Below are 19,973 nucleotides of genomic sequence, written 5' to 3'. Positions count from 1 at the left end.
CACCAGCCCTTGTGTTTCCTGGATGACAGTTTGTTAGTACAATTGAAAAATGGGTGAATGGCTATGTATAGGAGGAAGGGGCTCATCACAACCGTTGATCTGTAAATGCACGAACGACTAAGATGAGCCAAGAGTTGAAAAGACGTGTACAGTTATCAAGGCGTCAGACTTATCCATTTCTCGAAATGCGAAACGTCTTTTAGGCGGGAATTTATGCTATGACACGTGTCATCGTGGTAATATCGACAGGGTCCAAGAATGATAAACAATAAATTATTACGAATCCAGGGGGGACAGGAGGTCTCAGCATTTCATCCCATCTATGGGATATTTAAAGACTTCAATTTGGTGCACTGTTAATCATCTTGGACTGATCGGGACAGCTAGTCAAGCTCTAGCCCGACTATTTTAGGGATGGGTGGTGATACCCCCATAAGGATCCGAGTTGTTACCATAAGGATCCGGGTCGATTGACGACCCGGCAACTATCAATAGCCCGAGCACTACATGTTTCCCAAGAATTCTTGGAACAGCCCGGTCTCCCGCGCAGTCATAGCCCGAGCTCTCATATAAATACCCAGGTAATCAATTGCCCGAGCCACCTCGAGAATTGAACCATACTCGAGTATGATGGATACAGGACGTCTAATCTGTCAGAACAACTTGGGTTTGGAGTGTCCTAGAAGTCATCAGAAGATAGGGTATGGGCAGCCGACCTACCATACTTAGTAGGTAGCACTGGAATCGAGGTACCTACCTCATCTTCTACTATAAATAGCAGGTATTAATGTCATTTACGGAGTCGGAAATCTTTGAACTCTTAAGCATTATACATATTTTCTCCCAAATATTGCTTGTGTTCATCTTCAACCTGCTGACTTAAGCATCGGAGTGGCCACGTCGGACACCCCTCTGGCGCCCATTCACGAGTTTCTTTCATTGTTTGCAGGTGCTATTGAAGCCATTATCTTCACTCAAATTCCCTAAAAACTATAAATTATTGATTTGACCCGTTGGAACTCCTTACCCGGCTCATCCATTTCAACGAAATCACATCAGATATTATGCTACAAATACACGAGTCACGATGTATAGATATTAAATTAAACTAACGATAAATTCAGTAAATCAACAGCAGATAATGAAGTCAAGCAAACCTCATTTTCATCCTTTTGCAACTTCCATTGGGAAGCATCCCATCAATCAGCGCCTAACTCGCCATAGTACTTTCCCACTTTCAAATCAGTGAGTACTGCCACTGATTCACCTTGCTGGTAGCATCAAAATCAGAAGTTAACACTCCAAACATCTCAAGTACTGAAAATTGGAAGTATAATCACGTAAAACTGTTGCAATTAGGAACATTTCTAGGCTTCAAACTAGTAGATTCCAAAAGATAAAGAGCTTCTTAGCAAAACAAACACTCCAAATGCCGTACAAAATCCTTTCGTTTTACAATAAATGAATAGGGTAATATTGATCTAAATTCCAACTGTTTCGAGCAAAACCCTTCCTCAAAACTAAAATTTTCCATTCAAACCAGATAAATATAACTTTTTTATAATTTCAATGTAACTTCGGAATTAATCACATACTTGAGCCAACTGATGACTGCAAACAGATTTCAGAAACACTTCATCGAATAGGAAAATGGTGAGCTTATCGACTTTAATTTTAGGTCCTACCATTAGTTATATTTACATGGTGCACGATTTTAGGGAAAATTTTGAAGAATATATTTTTGTATGATTGAAATATCAAAATAGTTAGTATAATTATGCTCAAACTTTATAATATTGTATAGATTTTATAGATGTATAGATAGATAGTTGTATGTCGTGACATAAGTGAATCAAACCCTTCGTGAGCTATTCGGAGCTCAGCTCGATAAAAATTCTTTTGAGTTTGTTTGTTAACCATATCAAACTATCGAGTTCGACAATTTAATCAAACCAAGCTCAAGTCTAAGGATATTTGCCAATAGGCTCGCGAGCTCGAGCTCAGCTTGTTTAGGTGACTTGTAAGCTTGAACTCTAGCTCGGCTTGTTTATGTATTTTAGTTGTTATATTTGTCGTTTTGATTATTTATAAATGGATTTCTACTTTTATGTCCGATTTAAAATTAGTTCATAGATATATTTAATTTTTAACAAACTCGAATCAAACTCGAGGTCAATTATATGCTTTACGAGCTCGAAAACGAGGCTTGTTAAATAGATAAACTAGCTATTAATGAATCAAGCTCGAGTTCAGCTTGATTAACATGATAGACGAGCTTTTAACGAGCCGAGCTCGAGCTTTTCGCGTGTTCAGTAATTTCAAGACAAATCGAACTCGAGCTTGATGATAAAAGCTCGAATCGAGCTCGAGCATCTGTCTATCTTAAATAAACTAAGCTCAAAAATGATATTGTTTCACTTGGTTTGGATCTTTTACTTCCATTGTTATACCGCAAGTCTTTGTAGTGGGCCTGGGGTCTGGGCTTTAAGGCCTGGTTGATACCGGGCTGAGTGAGGCTAAATCAATCCAGAAAATAAGTTGGTTCCGTCTGAAGTGATCGAGGGGAAGGAATGGGAATTGTGATTCCGATTACCGTTTTCCTTGTCATCTTTACAGCCCCGTTCCCACCATCGGAAGCAGGCGAAACGATTGAGCTGAAGAATGGGCCGGAGGATTTGGCGTGGGTGGTGCAGCTGTCTGACCTCCATTTTAGTGTTCACCACCCTGACAGAGCGCACGACTTCAGGGAAATTGTTGGGCCCACCCTTTCGTTCATCAAACCCTCTTTAGTCCTCCTCACGGGTGATCTCACAGGTTGGTTGCTTTTATCAAGGCGTGTTTTTGTTTTACTTCTTTCTGGCATGTTTGATGTAACGTTTGTTATGTTGTTTTAATCACTTGTTCTTTTAGAATCTTACGGTTCCAAAGTGATTTGGGCTATTTGGGTAGAAAAATTTTCTCTGGGGTTTGAGGATTATGCTTATTCTGAAACGTGGAATTGCTAGTACTTAACAAGCATCAGGATTTGTATATATGTTTATTCAACTTGATTCGTTTCATATGTTTAGGTTTATGAATTGCAGATTTTGGAATGTTCCTTTCTCGGTGCATTTACCATTTACTGGAAGTCTCCTTTTTATGATTTTTCTTTTGATTGGATTGATATCATCCCTTTGGACTTTGAGAGTCTTGCTTGTGGGAGCTAGCTTTTTGAGTGTTAAGTTAAGTTGTGTATTATTTGAGGGGTTTGACAGTGGAAAAATATTGAAGTTTTGTATTTTCTTGAAGTAAGGGTGAACTCATAGATAATGACTAACGAGTCCGGATGAAACAGAGATGTAAAGCAAGGATGCCATAGAAATGAGTGTTGATCCTTAAAACTTGAAAGGTACTTAACAAGAAAGAAAGTAGCTACAGCCTACAATAACAAAATAAAACAGAAGATGAAGCAAGTATAATGAGAAATGAACAAAAAAATCTCATTAAGGCATGGTCTAACAGTATGCTGTAGCACTATTAATTAGTTAAAATTTACTATGAATGTATTTAAACATCAATGAAAGGGACACCAACATTGTCTTTTTTCACCTCAATGGGAAAATGCTTTGGTTACAAGTTGTCTTTAATGCCGCTGAGTCACTTTCAATGTAGGGGTAAAGTGGGGGAAGCGGTACTTGTTTTATCTTGATTTTTTACATGAAATATTTTGGATATGATTCTTAATTACTCTTCTAATGCGATGGAACTCAATTTTTATTGAATTACTCAATGGAACATGGTGTTGGTGTGTTATTTATTTGTCATTCATGGTATGTTATTTATTTGTCATTATTGGCTTCAAAAGAATTTTTTTAGAATTGGTAACAAAAGGGAGTAAATGAGTAAAGAAGGTATTGGGAAAGAGTAGAATGAACAAATGGTAAATGTTAAGTTTTGAACGATTATTCTACTAGGTTTTATATCATTACTTTGTTTTAAAGGGAAAAACCTCAAAAGGATGAACCGATGGAGATGTGGAAGAACTCGAGTGACTCATTTTGATGGCTTTAGTAAAAAACAATATTATTATGTAATATTTATAGAATGAAGCATAGTTTGGCGCAAGACGTACTAAAGCGCTAAGGTACCGTGGAGCCTGAGCAGCAAGACAGAGCGCACGCTTTATTAAAGTAAAGCGTATTTGGCTAAATTTTAAAATTCAATATATATAAAGTGATTTATACTAAAATATTACATAAATTAAATATTTTTCATAAAGATAACAAACATTATAAATAAAAAATCATTAATTGATAATGCAACGTAAATCATAATTAGAAAAAAAAAACTTTAATCATCTAAATTTCATTAGTAAGTCATAAATTATAGTATATTAAGAAAAAAAACTTCAAATATCTAAATCATCAAATTCATTTTTATCATCCTCAACTATATCATCGTTATCATCATCATCATCATCCAAAAAAATGATGAGTCATGAGTGTAGAATAAATTAGAGACTTCATAAAGGATTGGATTATCATCTAAATCATCAAATTAAGATCGGACATCTAGCTGGATTGACAAGATTAAGATCGGACATCTAGCTGGATTGAGAAGCATGTAGAGTTTAAGAACTTCTCGATTTCATATTCATTGAAAGATTGGAGTTATGTATGTTGTTGATTTGAGAAGGACAAAGTCTTTCCTTTTTGTTGTTGTGCAGATCACGTGTCCGCCATCTGTAATGAATTGCTTTTAATTAATGAATGTAATATCGTTTCTACCAAAAAAGGAATAGTTTTTGAGTTTCACTTGCGATGAAATGTATCCTCAAATTTCTAGAAAAATAGTGTCAATTGTATAATGGAAATCAGAGAGAGAACTCGAAGATGGAATAGAAAAACAAATTTGAACAACTCAAAAGTTTAGGCGTTATTATTTATTTATAATTTTTGTATTTAATACGTTTAGTGTTAATCAAAGTGTAAAATTTCTTTGCTGTCATTTGAAAATGGAAAAAAACAAAAAAGTGAATGGTAAATGGGTCTTTTACAATTGGAAAACCTTTTAGTATGTGTATAGATTTCTAAATATAATCTGGCGACCGCATCTTCAAATTGATGCGCAAGTTTTCAAGAATTACACGCAGTTTTCAAGAATTACACAATAATTTCGCTTATCTTCATCTACCAGATGGGAAAAGCAAGGATTTAGTGGTTATGAAACAAGATGAAGAGGAGTGGATTGAATACCGGAAAGTTATGCGTGACGTCGTCAGGAGGAGTGGGCTTAACGAGAGCAGCTTTTATGATGTTCGAGGAAATCATGATAACTTTGGTGTTCCATCCATTGGTGGATCACATGATTATTTTTCTAAATACAGTTTCAGTGGTCGGCTGAAAAGAAAAGGAAATGTCAATAGCGTCACAATTCAAGTAGGTGATTAACTCTCCCTTTCTTTAAGTTACCAGGCACAGTTGTAGATGGTTCTCATAACTTATGGGTTCCACATTTGATTGGTTGCTTATGTGATACGGCTTTACATAGTCATTAATTCACCATCACATGTGTTTCTGCTGTTCCCCAACTATAATCTGTGGAATTAGTTCTTTTTCATAGTCTTGGTATGAAGGAAAAGGAATTAATTAAGAACATAGAATTGAAAGCTGAAATCGTTCAAGTAAAATCTGGTAATTTTCATTATTTCTAACCCCGTGAACTTAATTCTGTGAATCATACTAAAATGTAGATTAATAATGCTTGGCATTAATTAACGTTGTTCTTGTATCTCATCCTTTATGAATTTTTTTTGCTATCCAGACTAGCAAAAGGAAACTTCTTTTTGTTGGGTTTGACAGCACTATGCCATCCGGTTTACGGGGCCCAACTAATCTGTTTGGCCACCCAACGGATGAATTATTAACTGATATAAATTCTGAACTCTCGCAATGGGATTATCAGTCAACTCAACCGGTTGTCAAGGTATCGTTTGGGCATTTTCCTCTTTCATTCTCAGAAGCTACAAAATCTGGAAAAACCCTGACGGATACGTACCTCATGCACTCTTTATCTGCATACTTATGTGGGCATTTGCACACAAAATTTGGCAAGAATTTAAAGAGGTACCACTCAAGTCATCATCAGCGAAGTTCAAAACAGTTACTCCAATTAAATGGGTATCGGTTTTCGTCGGAGGTTGCTGCTAATTGTTCAAATGATGCGACAAAATTTAATGAATTCTGGGAATGGGAAATGGGTGATTGGAGGAAAAGTAGATCCATGCGCATTTTGGCTATTGATGGTGGCCATATATCATTTGTTGATATTGACTTCAAGTTAGGAGCCAAGAAAACTATTATACTACCAACTTTTCCTCTGGACTCCAGGTTCACTTCAAAATCATTTCAGTGTGGGACAACAGACGCTTCTTACAGGGATATCAGAGCTCTGGTTTTCTCCACCTCTCCAATTATTTCAGTTGTGGCTAGGATCTATGACACTAGTTCTGGAAATCTTATTGTTGTGATGGAGACATCAATGACAAAGCTGGAAGGATCCCGAGGTGACCTTTATGGTGCCCCATGGAATTTTAAAGCTTTCGAGGATCCACTTCCTGAAAGATATTTACTGCAAATAGAGACAACCGATATTACCGGAAGATCAACTGTTTCTGATATAAGACCATTTTCGGTAAATGGTCTTCCCGCCAAGCTTCTGTGGAGTTGGAAAGAATTTTTTGTGATGGGCTGTCAATTGGACTCCTTGTATCTCCCGATTTTCTGGTGCTTCTATTTGTTAGTCCTTTCCATCCTTGTCATTCCAAAAGTGCTGCTTTCATTTTCAAGAAGGCATTACCTCTATAAAAATTTGAAATCCAATAAAGGCTTTATTAATGGCGCAACTCGGATTTTGGTAGAAATACACAATGTTCCTGTAGCATGGTTCTGTATGATCGGTTACTTGTTTTACCTTGTGTTGTTCCCTTGGTTTTCTGGTCAATTTTTTAATGAAGGTGGAGAACTGGGATACATGACTTACCGAGGTGTGGCTCTGAAACTTAATAATTTCGGAAAGATGGAGTTTCTTGGATTTCCAGATGCAATGGTGATTGTGCTTCCGCACCTTTATTTTATAGTTTTGCCAGCAATTATTACAATCATCATGTTGGCTGCTGAGAGGGGGTTATATCATGATTACCTTATTTCTCTTTCAAGCAAGAAGAAAGATGATACCTATGGACAAAACAAGGAAACTTCATTGCCTAACAATCGCCCCAAGAAAATATCCGAACTGATTCTTCTCAAGCGCTGGCTTAGGAAATTTTTTCAGGTTGTATCTCTGGCGATCAGTTGGAAACATTTAAAGGTAGCTTTCTGCACTTACCAGTGACTCAGAAATTGAAAAATTAAAATAAATGGATTGATATGATTATGGGAATCATTGGACCTCTATTTTTTTTGTCAAGAAGCTGCTATACCTTTTCCAATGCATTAAAACAATCCTTAAGTTTTGTAGTCTTACTCTAATTTTCTTATCCATTATTATAGATGATTCCTTTATATGCCGCTTACACTTTTATACCCATCAGTGACTCATAAAACATGTTTTTAGACCTGTAGTTGAATTCTCGGATCAGTTTAGCGAACTGTCTCATATTAGCCTTGATTTGATTATTTTCTGGGTTTGCTACGATTTTCTTTGGAGTTCCTGAGTCAAAGTTGAAGTGGATTATATTTCTGAAAGCGGTGAATGTTCCCTTCCCAAGAACTTTTTTTATGGCATCTCGGAGTTGATCATAGTTGATAAGCTGAAGCTTTTGTTTCTTGAGCACACTTTCTTGTTCAGTTACATTGACTAGATAGATTTGCTCGTTATGTTTTTATTTTGTGGAAGTCGATCAGAGTTTTGAGTTTGACGACTCAGTTTCTCATTATTTGTATGATACTATAGTTCCAAGTGTATGATAAATGTCACAATTGTTTATTTTTTGGTTTCGTTTTCTAATGTGGAGTATTCCTTCATTTAAAAATGCAGAACTGCAGTACTCTTATGAGAGCATATGAGATGAATCCGTTTATCCATTTCCCAATCTACAGTATTGCAGTTCCTCTATTGTTGGCTTACACTATCTGGAAAACCAGGAAAGCTTGAACGAACGAACGACATTTCCAAAGTTACTTCTTGAATTTTGCTGGCAGGATATTGTTATTATTATTTATTAGAAAAAGGTAAAATATCAAATACTGATCATACCTGTTGGTTATGTTTGTCGGTTCTCGAATTTGGAACAATTCCCAGTAATGTAAAGAGCACTAGTGTCAAGAATGGACTCGCGTTTACTTCTAAAAAGCAGTAAAAGTTTTCTTCTTTGGTATGTGATTTTTCATACTTTGTGTGCTTGAGCTTTTGTTTTGGCAACAAGGTTGAGCTTTCTTTGGTGCAATTGAACGCAATTCATATTGTCACAGAGAGTAATGGTGCCCCAAAAAGTAAAATTCATTTGAACAAAACAATTACTCATCATCTCCTTTCGAATAAATAAAAAGAAAACTATTCATTTTTTTACATAGATTTTTTTTAAAAAAAAAAACTGTCAAAGTAATCCAACTAGACACAAGGACATCTAAATATACAAATTCAACGCCACATTTATCAGTACAGAGATGAGGGCCGAGTGAGAGAAATTTATCTATAAAATAAACATGGTCAACTTTTTTTTTAAAATAGTTGATCATTGTTAAAAAAAAAAATAAAATACCCGACCGACAAGCGAGGCGTAGGGGAAGAAGAACATAGAAAGTTGGCAAAAACAGACAACACTATGTTTGAAAGGAAAATGTACAAAAAGTAATGATGTTATTAAAAGTTAATAGGGTTAACTGTATTGCACACCACAAATTCATCCAAGTATCACTGTCGTTGATCGGGTGTGCCATGTTTCCAAGATACTCCTTCACATGTTTGTGTGTTGAATTTTGAAGCGATCAAAGCGGACAACTTGTGATTCTCTGGCGCAAACCTTAAAAATATTGTAATGATTTCTTGAAAACATACAGACGAGTATAATCGGTTCAACACAATACAGAATGATTAATATCTGAAAATAATTTATAAACTTACTTGCCATATTCCAACCATATCAACTCCCTTAACTGCAGAAAGAACAAGCGAAATACATTGAAAAAATGGTGCAGAACGACCCTATATAAAGACAATTAACCACGATTTTTATTAAACCATGACAACATTGCCACGGTTTAATAAAATCCGTGGCAACTTTCATCAGCCACAAAATTTAAATTTTAAATTCCGTGGTTAATGAATTAAAGAATGAATTGTTTACAAACTTAGCAACGGTTTTCTATGAACCATCACATAATTTACGAACGGTTTCAAAAAAAAAAACGTCGGCAATTTAGTGACGGTTTAATAAAAATTTACTAATTTTGACAACGGTTTATGATAATCGTAGCTATTAGAAACAGTTTAAAAAAATGTGGTGTTAGTTTCAACAACAGTTTGACAAAACTGTTGCTAAATGTAGCAAGAGTTCCAATACACCATTACTATAATTCATGATATGAAAAACTGTCGCTACTTTTAACAACGGTTTGACAAAGTTGTTGCTAACAATAGCAACAGTGTAAATAAATTGTTGTTACTAGCCATGGTTTAAATAAACGGTTGATAATCTTAACAACAATTTCAATACAATGTTGCTATTAGCAACATTATGAAAAAATCATTGCTATTTTTAACAACGGTTTAACAATGTTGTTGCCAACGATGTAAATAAACTATTTTCGTGAGACGAGTCAATCCGATCCATAATTAAATTAAAAAAATAAAATTTTTAACATAAAAAATAAAAGTTATTCATAAATTGGATCGGGATGAAGATCCGTTTAATAAAAAAATCAATCCCCTCATGAATATGCTCGAACATACTTGAATAGATTTGTTTTAAAACCAAAAAAAAAAGTTAATCTCAAGCTTTTCACCAAAAGCGTAATATATTATTTTATAATTATCAGATGTGATTGTTCCTGGAAAAGAGAGATGGAATTAAGCCAGTAAAGATAGAGATCCCAGAAGTACGAATAAGAATTCGCGCCTTTCTATTTCATTCGTAAGATATGTTCATCCACCACGACAAGGGGATGCCGCGGGCCCAATTGTCCATTTTGCGAACCTTCCTCATTTAGCATTCGCTTATGTACACATCTCTCGAATTTCATGATTTTATAATTTGCTATTTCAGTGAATAATCATACAATTGGAGGGAAACAAAAAAAGAAAAAAAGCTGAAACACTACAGTATAATTTGCAAATGATTGGAGGACATATTCTCTAAATTTGAAAAAACGCCTGTGTTTGCCGTGGGGGTGGTATACGTATAAATTCGAGACAGCGGCCATGTTCGCTATTTGTGAAAAATAAAGGGAGTGATCGATGTTTAGAGGAAGAGATCCTTTAGTGGTTGGTAGAGTGATAGGAGATGTACTGGATCCGTTTACAAGATCCATCGGGCTAAGGGTCACATACAACAACAGAGAAGTAAGCAACGGCTATGACTTGAGGATATCTCAAGTTTCGAACCAGCCAAGGGTCGAGATTGGAGGGGAGGATCTCCGCTCTTTCTACACGCTGCTTATGGTGGACCCGGATGCTCCAAGCCCCAGTGACCCGAACCTTAGGGAGTACTTGCACTGGTGAGAAATCAAATATTTGAGGTCAATCTTTTCTTTTTGTAATCTTTTGGTTAATTCCTTGTAAATTAGATCGTGTATACATGCATTATTTGTTTTATTACTGTCGTTTTTGTTGTTGTAGGCTGGTGACTGATATTCCAGCAACCACTGGTACGAGTTTTGGTGAGTATTTCATTAATATAATGAATGACTGTCCTCAAACCACCCAACCAAATCTTTTTTCTGTGATTTATTGGAAGAGAAAGAGAGTTGTGGCTACTTTCCATTTAAATCATATATGGCGATTGTTTAAATTGTAGGTCGAGAGATTGTGTGTTACGAGAATCCGAGTCCGTCGATGGGGATACATCGGTTCGTGTTCGTACTGTTCAGCCAGCTTGGGCGGCAAACCGTGTATGCTCCGGAGTGGCGTCAGAATTTTAGCACTAGGGAATTTGCTGAGCTCTACAATCTTGGCTCCCCTGTTGCTGCTGTCTTTTTCAATTGCCAGAGGAACACCGGCACCGGAGGCAGGAGAATGCCATAAATTTATTCCGAGTATGTGTGTATAATTACCACTCCAAAAATAAATAAATTAATTAAAGTTGGAGTTCATATCCTAGTAATGGGCTAGCTGGTGATCATAGGAATATTGTGTCTATTATTATTATTCCTTGTGAAGCAATATGAGAAGCCTATTTTTATATGTCTAAAGTTTCAGCATGAACTGTCGAAAAAAAATAATAAAAAAAAATCTCCCGAGCAAAGAATTGATGAATACATGTATCTATAAAATGATATATAAGATATGCAATATATTCATGTCATGAAAGTATCATGTCAACCATCCAATAACTAAACATACATCAGAATCATTCGAATTGATATCACATCATCAAAACTCGAGCTGGTAAATCAACATCAATCAATTATAATGGAACATTCATATGATACCGTTGACAAATCGTCATCGATCCCAAACCTCATTTCATCAATCATAGGGACCACAAATGATTCTGTATTTACGAACCATATAATGCCAAATATAGTATCGTGTTCACTATCTCATAAACAATCTCAAAATCTAATGATACGAAGGTATCCAAAGATCATATCTCAATGTGTATGACATATATCGATGTATGTATAAAATGATGTGTTAAAAAAAATTATTTTATACATTGATCTATATCATGTGTGTCACATCAATTCAAGTAAGACATATAAACATATATAATTTCACTCAAATCAATCATATATCAAATTATACGAATATTCAATCGTAACATATTTTTTTTTCCCAATCTCGGCATCTTTGATTGCTTCAATGGAATTTCAATATGATAATTCCAAATATTCATTCATTAGTAATTCTGTAGACACGGAATTTTACAATTTATATATAATTTATCATCAGAATATGATAATTCACGTAAATCTTATTTCTTTAATTAACGTGTTCTTCACTTCTTCTTCTGCAAGGTTTTAACATTATCTCATTGTTAATTTGTAGTATTTTGAATCAACTCATTCGAGGTTAACTAATATCAAGAATGAGATTAGATGAACAAAATATATATAATATTCACATAAAATTAACTTAGTTTATTACGAAGTCATCCTAATTTTTTTCTAAATTATCAATATTGATATTTAATGAAAGGCCCTATCAAGATCATGCTCAAACTGGATTTTGGATCCCCGGTCCATCTTTAGCTAAGGTAGAAGGCCTATAAGAAATCTGAGTACTCTCCTATAAATACCAGATTTGAGTGTCTAATTCATTTATTCACTATATTGATTTTTAGCCGCGTCCCTAGCTGCTCTCTCATTTTATTCTCTCATTTACGTCGAGACACCCTCTCGGACCCCTTCTAATGGTCTCCTTTGTTATTTCAGGCCTAGTGTAAATTCGAAGTCTACATTCGTGCTAGTATCATCTGCTAGAACCGAATCTTACATTTCTAGTGAGTATCACGTATAAATATTAATTAGTCTTATTCGAACACTAATTCATAAATTAATTAAAGATTAAGCCATTTAGGCTGAAAAAGAAATGTTTTAACTTTTACCGAAATAGAGGTCCAAATTGGTGTTACGGGGAATTCAACCAAAGTTTATTTAACCATTAGGCATCAAGTTTATAAATGTATATTTATAGGATATTATAGGGATATAACTCCTTTGAAGCTAACTGCACGAGGAAACTTGTCATGTCTCAGCTCATTTATAATATTGTCCGCTTTGGTCCGAGGTCTCATGTCTTTAAAATGCTTCACAACGTGCGGCGTTCACATACACTAGCTCTCATACCAAATATCACAAGTCCAGCCCACTTGTGATATTTTGTATGAGATCCAGTGTGTGTAGACACCGCACGTTGTGACGCGTTTTAAAGTCGTGAGGCATCGGGCCAAAACGGACAATATCACAAGTGGGCTGGGCCGTGACATTTGGTATCAGAGCCAGTGTGTGGACGCCACACATTGTGACGCGTTTTAAAGCCGTGAGGCATCGAGCCAAAACGGACAATATCACAAATGGGCTGGGTCGTGATAAAACTGAATCCAGTTTGCTTTGAAATTAAATATTTACATAAGACTTTTACCGATTTACAGAGTTAGAATAAGTAAAAAAGATAGTCTTTACAATAATAACTAATCAACTTTAACCCATATGTCGGTGAAATAAATAGATTCCACACACACTCATAAGAAGACATGTTGACTCGATTCATATTTTCAAAGAAAAATAATATTTTTGACATAAAAAATGATATTATTTCATTGATCGGATCGAGTTGAAGATCTTTCTAACAAAATTGACCTGTAAATTGGTTTCATAGAAATTTTTGTGTATCTAAAATACTTATCAAACCCACCCTTACTATTGTTTCCACTTAACATTTGGTCATCAACCCAATGCATCGTATGCTCCTTGTGTAATACACATAGTTCAAATGTTGTACATGAAGTGCCATTGCGTCGCGAGTGGTTGATTTATTACTCATAATATCACAATTAATGGTAATAAATTCACGGGGCCTCACAAATTAAAACACGAAAATACCAAGAAAAAAAATAGAAGTTCCCTATCTGGATGTAAGGAATTATATATATACCTATAATATTTTTTATTTTTTTTGAGAAGTTGGAGAACTTATTGATCTGAAAAATATCGATATAGTGTTTTTATTTGGATTCTATTTAAATACAATGTAACCAACCTAAAAAAAAAATTTGGAACCGCAAGTGGTCTTCAAAATTTCTCAAAAGTGGGGTTAAGAAAGAGAAATGTTGAAATTATGGGGAAGACAGGTGGGAAGATAAATAGGACATGGAAGATTTTTTTGTTTAGATGTCATAGTTGCCCCTTCTTAGTTAAAAATATGAAAAAACAAAAGAACAAATATAGATCTTATATTTGTGTTATTCGTGAAAAAATATTATTTTTTATGTCAAAAGTATTATTTATTATTATAAATATAAACAAGATTAACATGTCTCACATATAAAGATTCGTGAGATCCTTGCACAAAAAATTTATTGATTTTAAAATAGTAAGATAGTACGAATGGTAAGATATATATATTTGAAGACCTAAAACCAAAAATTTGTCCAAGTCATGCCCAACTTATCTATCCCGACTTCTTAGATTCCCAAACTCACAAACAAACCTATTTTTCTATTTTTATTTTTTGTAAAAAAAAAGAAAAAAAATGGATATCGATTTATATTAATTTAGTAAACATAGGTATCAAATTTGGACTGTTCAAATTGAATAACACTTTAAATTTTGAATAGGTCTCTTGTGAGACGGTCTCACGAATCTTTACTTGTGAGATGGGTCAGCCCTACCGATATTCACAATAAAAAGTAATACTTTTAGCATAAAAAGTAATATTTTTTCATGGATGACCCAAATAAGAGATCCGTCTCACAAAATACGATTTGTGAGACCCTCTCACACAAGTTTTTACCTTAAATTTTTTAGGCCTATCCACTGTAATAGTAAATATTTTGAAATACAAATCCCAAAATCATCCAAAAAATCGAGTGGATATCGATTTATATTAATAATTTGGACTTTATTTACAAATCCTTTCACCAGAGAATTCACCATGTAATTTATTAATAGATGTATATCATTTTTTTTCTATTTAACATATATAATAATTATTTCGCATTAATTTATTATAGTTTGTTGTCGAAATAGATAAACTGAATTTAAAAAATTCTCTTGCACGAGTCAAAACAAAATCAACTGATCTTTTATACTTAAAATTCCATATTTTTTTAGGAAAAAAAAAAAAGAAGAATTAAATAATAAAGGGGCAGTAGGTTAAGAGGTTGGAGATCATAGGAAACATCGACAAAGGAAACTTGCAAATAAAAAATAATTGGCATTCATTCAAACCCAGGTGTCCCTTATTTCGCCTCATTTCACTGCGTCGGTGCCTCTGCACCGTTCACTTGTCCCTTCTTCCTCTCTGCTTTACTCACACTCACAGCACAGACCGCTACAACCCTGTTTCATTACATTCCTTCATTCTTTCGTTCATCTATAAAAGAAGCAAGTCGAAATATTCTTTTACATTTGTCAAAATTTTGAAGAAAATGGCACTTCAATTCAGCAGCTTCACACCCCGAAGCATGCCTTCGTTTCTTGGCTCCCACTGCGGATCTCACAAAATTATCATGGCTTCGACGCTTCATTCTCCCTCGCTGTAAGTTTTCTTGTTTTGTGTTGGATGGCGAGGTTGCATATGTTTGGTTTTATTCTGTCAGAAAATAAAATTGCCGAGATTCTACCCAATGGCTGATGATTTCCCAGTATTGGCTGATTAAGCGTTTCATGTTTCTGCAAATGAAAACTGATGCATGCATGCATGACTTATTTCCATCCAGTGAAGTTTAAATTTTTTTTTTTTTATGAGTATGCAATGAATTAAATATCGTATTCTTTAGTCTTTTGATGTTTTTTTCAGAAAAATAAAATCTTTGAAAGTTAAATAGCATTGGGAAAAATTAAATTATATTAATTAAACAAGTTATCTGTTAATTGATTGTTTGATATATCATTACATTATAGAGTGACATCGAGATTTGATAAAGTATCAGCATCCTTTGCACGAATGTATATATGCACATATATATTGTGTTAAATATTTTTTTTTTTATTAATTTTAAATTTATGGTTATGTGATAAATTTTTTTATATAAGAGTGAAATGACCATTTACAATTTTAGAAGTTTTGTTAAAGATAAATTTTTTTTAGTAATTTTGAGAAGTTGTCTAGATATGTTAGCTATAGGTGATTTAGAAATTTATTAAATATATTTTCATTGAATAAATATGGATTAATTTTGTAATTTGAGAGACAGACCTATTCTTGGTATCTGCCAGAGATTATTGATTTACGGAGAAAATTTGTGGAGATTGTCATGAGGTCGTCATGGTTTCTGATATGGTCAATGACTGCTTGTTTGCCTTAAGCATATTGTAACAATATTCTTGACCTTTTTCTTTACATGCAAATCGAATAGTTGGTATAATTTGTTCAGTTCTTTCTTGATTTGGACACTTAATTTTGTGATACTGCTTTCCGCCAAATATTATTTTGGTCTCATCTGCCTTCTGTATCATCCTACCTCCTTCTAACTACCTAGTTTCCTCCTAGATGAACAAAAACAAATAATGGGATAGATCCATGATAAAATCGCATTCATTCGACATGGTAATGTAACTTCCCGAGGACTGATCGATTTGTTGAAATACTTTCAAAATCCTTGTAATCTTTGAAAGCCCGACAATCCTTAAAACTTGGCTAGTAGAAGAGTTTCAACTTCCAGAACTGAGCAACACATGGGCAAGACGGGTGCTAAACAAGATCTCGGTCTGTTGCGAGCCATAAATTCGATAATTTTGCCATAGCATTTGGTGAAAATTAAATAAAATTTTAAAAAGTATATATTCCTCACCATCTGAGGAATCTGTTTTTATTTTCTAAAGTTTTCTTTGAGGCATGTAGTGTGAGTGATTACCAAACGCATATCATATCACAACCATAAAATCTATACCCTATCTTCGTGTTTGTCGAATGCAGAGAAACCAGAAACGTCAAAAAGCCTTTCAGTCCACCACGAGAAGTACATGTTCAGGTTACCCATTCCATGCCACCAGAAAAGCTTGAAATCTTCAATTCTCTTAAAGATTGGGCTGAAAATAACCTCTTGGTGCTCCTAAAGCACGTTGAGAAGTCTTGGCAACCTAGTGACTTTTTACCAGACCCTGCTTCAGAAGGTTTCGAAGACCAAGTCAAGGAACTGAGGCAAAGATCAAAAGAAATCCCTGATGACTATTTTATCGTGTTGGTTGGTGATATGATTACAGAAGAAGCGCTTCCGACTTATCAGACCATGATTAACACCTTAGATGCAGTTCGAGATGAGACGGGTGCAAGCCCCACTCCTTGGGCTACTTGGACTAGAGCATGGACTGCTGAAGAGAATAGGCATGGGGACCTTCTCAACAAATATCTTTATCTTTCCGGACGCGTTGACATGAAGCAAATAGAAAAAACCACACAATACCTAATCGGTTCGGGCATGGTGAGATCTTATCAGTCAATGGCACTCGCAATGGGTTACTTGTGAAAAACATATCATGCTGCAAATGTCGATGAATATGTTTGTGAAATTTTATATGGTCTTTAGTTAAAATATTCGTTTCCCTTCACTCCGTTATTAATGGGCAGGATCCTCAAACGGAGAACAACCCGTATCTTGGATTCATCTACACTTCATTCCAAGAAAGAGCAACTTTCATTTCTCATGGTAACACCGCAAGGCTCGCCAAGAAACACGGGGACTGGAAACTGGCCCAGATATGTGGCACAATAGCTGCTGACGAGAAACGCCACGAGACTGCCTACACCAAAATCATCGAAAAGCTGTTTGAGGTCGACCCAGATGGCACAATACTGAGTCTTGCTGACATGATGAGGAAAAAAATCACCATGCCTGCTCACCTAATGTATGATGGCAATGACAACAATCTTTTTGAGCACTTCTCCTCTGTGGCACAAAGGCTTGAAGTTTACACAGCCAAGGACTATGCTGATATCTTGGAATTCTTGGTAGGAAGGTGGGAGGTGGAGAAGTTGATGGGTCTTTCCGGTGAGGGGCGTAAAGCTCAGGAGTTTGTTTGTGGTTTGCCTGCAAGGATTAGAAAGTTGGAAGAGAGGGCATCAGCTAGGGCAAAGCAGACCTCGTCTGTTCCCTTCAGTTGGGTTTTTGGTCGAGAAATCAAGGTTTGAAAAAGTTCTCTTTTTTCTTCTCTGTTTTCAAGATATGCATTTCTAGCTTCTTTATTGTAGTTCTTGTTAACTTTGTTTCGAATGAAGCCAAATCTCTTCTTATAATATAGTTACGGTTGAATTCAGCTTCGATTGGAATCATAACTCAGATATATGTTCCATCATATCATAAATCATAAATGAAAGGAATATTGAGTCCTTAAGCCTTTGCTCAGAAAGAACTGGAACAGATGAATACTTTCGAAACTTTATAACAACAAATCATTATACAACCCTCGAGCAAATCAACAAAGAATTAAACAAATAGAACATCAAACAGTAAATAAAATCCTCAGTTAGACCTTACAAGGCCATGGCAGAGTCTTCAAATCTTCATCATCCTGAACCTTTCCACTCCTCATCGCGTAACTATTATTCGACTCCACATGAGCATAATAATTCAAGCAGAAGGCCAGAGTTAGCACCACCCACTCCAGGCAGAATACCAGGATGCTTAACCCTCCCGCCAGCTTCAGTATCACCACACCGTCTTCTTCCCTCACATAAGAATTCAGCTTTCCCAGGAAGTCCGCCGGTCGAGTGAAGATCAGCACGGACACCGACCCCTGGAAAATGGCCGTCAGAACGGTGGCCACCATGTGTGCACCGTAGAACTTGGTGGCAGATCTCGAATCTCCCCTGGCTGCGGCGGCGCAGCCAGATATTGCACCGATGATGGTGATTACGTGGAGGAGGACAAGGAGGAAGCCGCAGAGGGATGGGATGAGCCGGAGTGAGAGAGTGAGGAATATGCAGCTGGAGGCGGCGCCAAGTAAAATGTAGTTGCAGAGAAGGAACACTTTGTGTGTGTGATGGTGCTCTGAGGAGCTGCTGCTGCTGTCGATTGAAAATCCCATTATTTATTTTTGGAAGAATATAATATGATTGAATTGAGAGAAGATTTGAAGAAACAGAGGTGATTAGTGTGGTTGATAAAACTGATATTTATATAGGGGCTGCTGCTGCTTCTTCAACGGTCATATTTCAAATATGACCGTTGCGGAGAAAATAAGACAACAATCATTGTGTACTAGTTCTCCATATTTTACTTGTAAAATAATATATATGTGTATATATATATGTATATAATTATTGAAAGAAAATGTGGATCTGCAATCTAAGATTATTGAATGCCACCAAGTAGGAGTTTATTTCCATTTGATGTTGAAATCATACTTTGTTGCAAATTTTTAGTTTCTATTTATTTTTGAGACAATTGATGAAATTAGACTCTAGCAGTCACCATACTGCCGGAATCTTGCCTTCAATCTACTTACATATAAATATATCACTTTCAATTGTGAATTTTTCTATATGTCCTTCTTGTATAGCTTAGCAAGTTATATTCTTTTATAGGTTAACTTGTAATTTCTTTGCTTATCTTAAATAACTATAATTAATTACTTATTATTAATATATGAGCATTAATATTCATTGAAAACATTGAATTCATTTCTACTTTTTCCTCCTTGTAGTTCTACATGACTTCTTGTTTTTTTTTTCAAAGTTGGTTGATTCTTGTCACTTTTCACAAAATTTAAAGATTATATATTGATCTCTAAATATTTATTTTGAAGGTTATTTTGAACTCCTCTATCCAAACTATATAGTCTATATTTACACAACATTTGAAGATTATATATTGGTCTCTAAAGATTTATTTTGATGGTTATTTTGAACTACTCTATCCAAACTATATAGTCTATATTTATTTTACTTTTAATTAATGATTATTAATATACGAGCATTAATATTCATTGAAAACATTGAATTCATTTTTACTTTTTTCGTCTTGTGGTTCTACATGACTTATTCTTGTTTTTTTTTTTCCGGAGTTCAGTTAATTCTTGTCACTATTCACAAAATGTGAATATAATATCTAGGTCTCTAAAGCTTTATTTTGATGGTTATTTTGAGCTCCTCTATCCACACTATATAGTCTA

At 35.0% G+C, this 19,973-nt stretch overlaps 4 protein-coding genes across 4 annotated transcripts; 3 read left to right on the top strand and 1 right to left on the bottom strand.

Annotated features, from left to right (window-relative positions):
• The first annotated feature begins 2,449 nt into the window (after positions 1-2,449).
• LOC140982899 (putative metallophosphoesterase At3g03305) lies at positions 2,450-8,368 on the top strand. The gene is made up of 4 exons (XM_073449681.1): positions 2,450-2,814; positions 5,176-5,417; positions 5,803-7,347; positions 8,017-8,368. Exons 1-4 carry the CDS (start codon positions 2,571-2,573, stop codon positions 8,131-8,133), a joined length of 2,148 nt encoding a protein of 715 aa, XP_073305782.1. The 5' UTR covers positions 2,450-2,570; the 3' UTR covers positions 8,134-8,368.
• A 1,880-nt stretch (positions 8,369-10,248) lies between these two features.
• On the top strand, positions 10,249-11,379 carry LOC140983246 (protein FLOWERING LOCUS T-like). Its single transcript, XM_073450201.1, has 3 exons — positions 10,249-10,694; positions 10,816-10,856; positions 10,994-11,379. The coding sequence occupies exons 1-3, from the start codon at positions 10,435-10,437 to the stop codon at positions 11,218-11,220; spliced, it is 528 nt and encodes a 175-aa protein (XP_073306302.1). The 5' UTR covers positions 10,249-10,434; the 3' UTR covers positions 11,221-11,379.
• Positions 11,380-15,068: 3,689 nt separating this feature from the next.
• On the top strand, positions 15,069-18,202 carry LOC140983581 (stearoyl-[acyl-carrier-protein] 9-desaturase, chloroplastic-like). Its single transcript, XM_073450672.1, has 3 exons — positions 15,069-15,399; positions 16,780-17,284; positions 17,431-18,202. The coding sequence occupies exons 1-3, from the start codon at positions 15,290-15,292 to the stop codon at positions 17,989-17,991; spliced, it is 1,176 nt and encodes a 391-aa protein (XP_073306773.1). The 5' UTR covers positions 15,069-15,289; the 3' UTR covers positions 17,992-18,202.
• An 11-nt stretch (positions 18,203-18,213) lies between these two features.
• On the bottom strand, positions 18,214-18,966 carry LOC140983582 (uncharacterized). Its single transcript, XM_073450673.1, has one exon. It carries the CDS (start codon positions 18,885-18,887, stop codon positions 18,327-18,329), a length of 561 nt encoding a protein of 186 aa, XP_073306774.1. The 5' UTR covers positions 18,888-18,966; the 3' UTR covers positions 18,214-18,326.
• Positions 18,967-19,973: the final 1,007 nt, after the last annotated feature.

Source organism: Primulina huaijiensis, chromosome 8 (genome assembly GCF_012295235.1).
Source record: "Primulina huaijiensis isolate GDHJ02 chromosome 8, ASM1229523v2, whole genome shotgun sequence".
Taxonomy (NCBI): Eukaryota; Viridiplantae; Streptophyta; class Magnoliopsida; order Lamiales; family Gesneriaceae; genus Primulina; species Primulina huaijiensis.
This window is presented reverse-complemented; position numbering and strand designations above follow the sequence as displayed.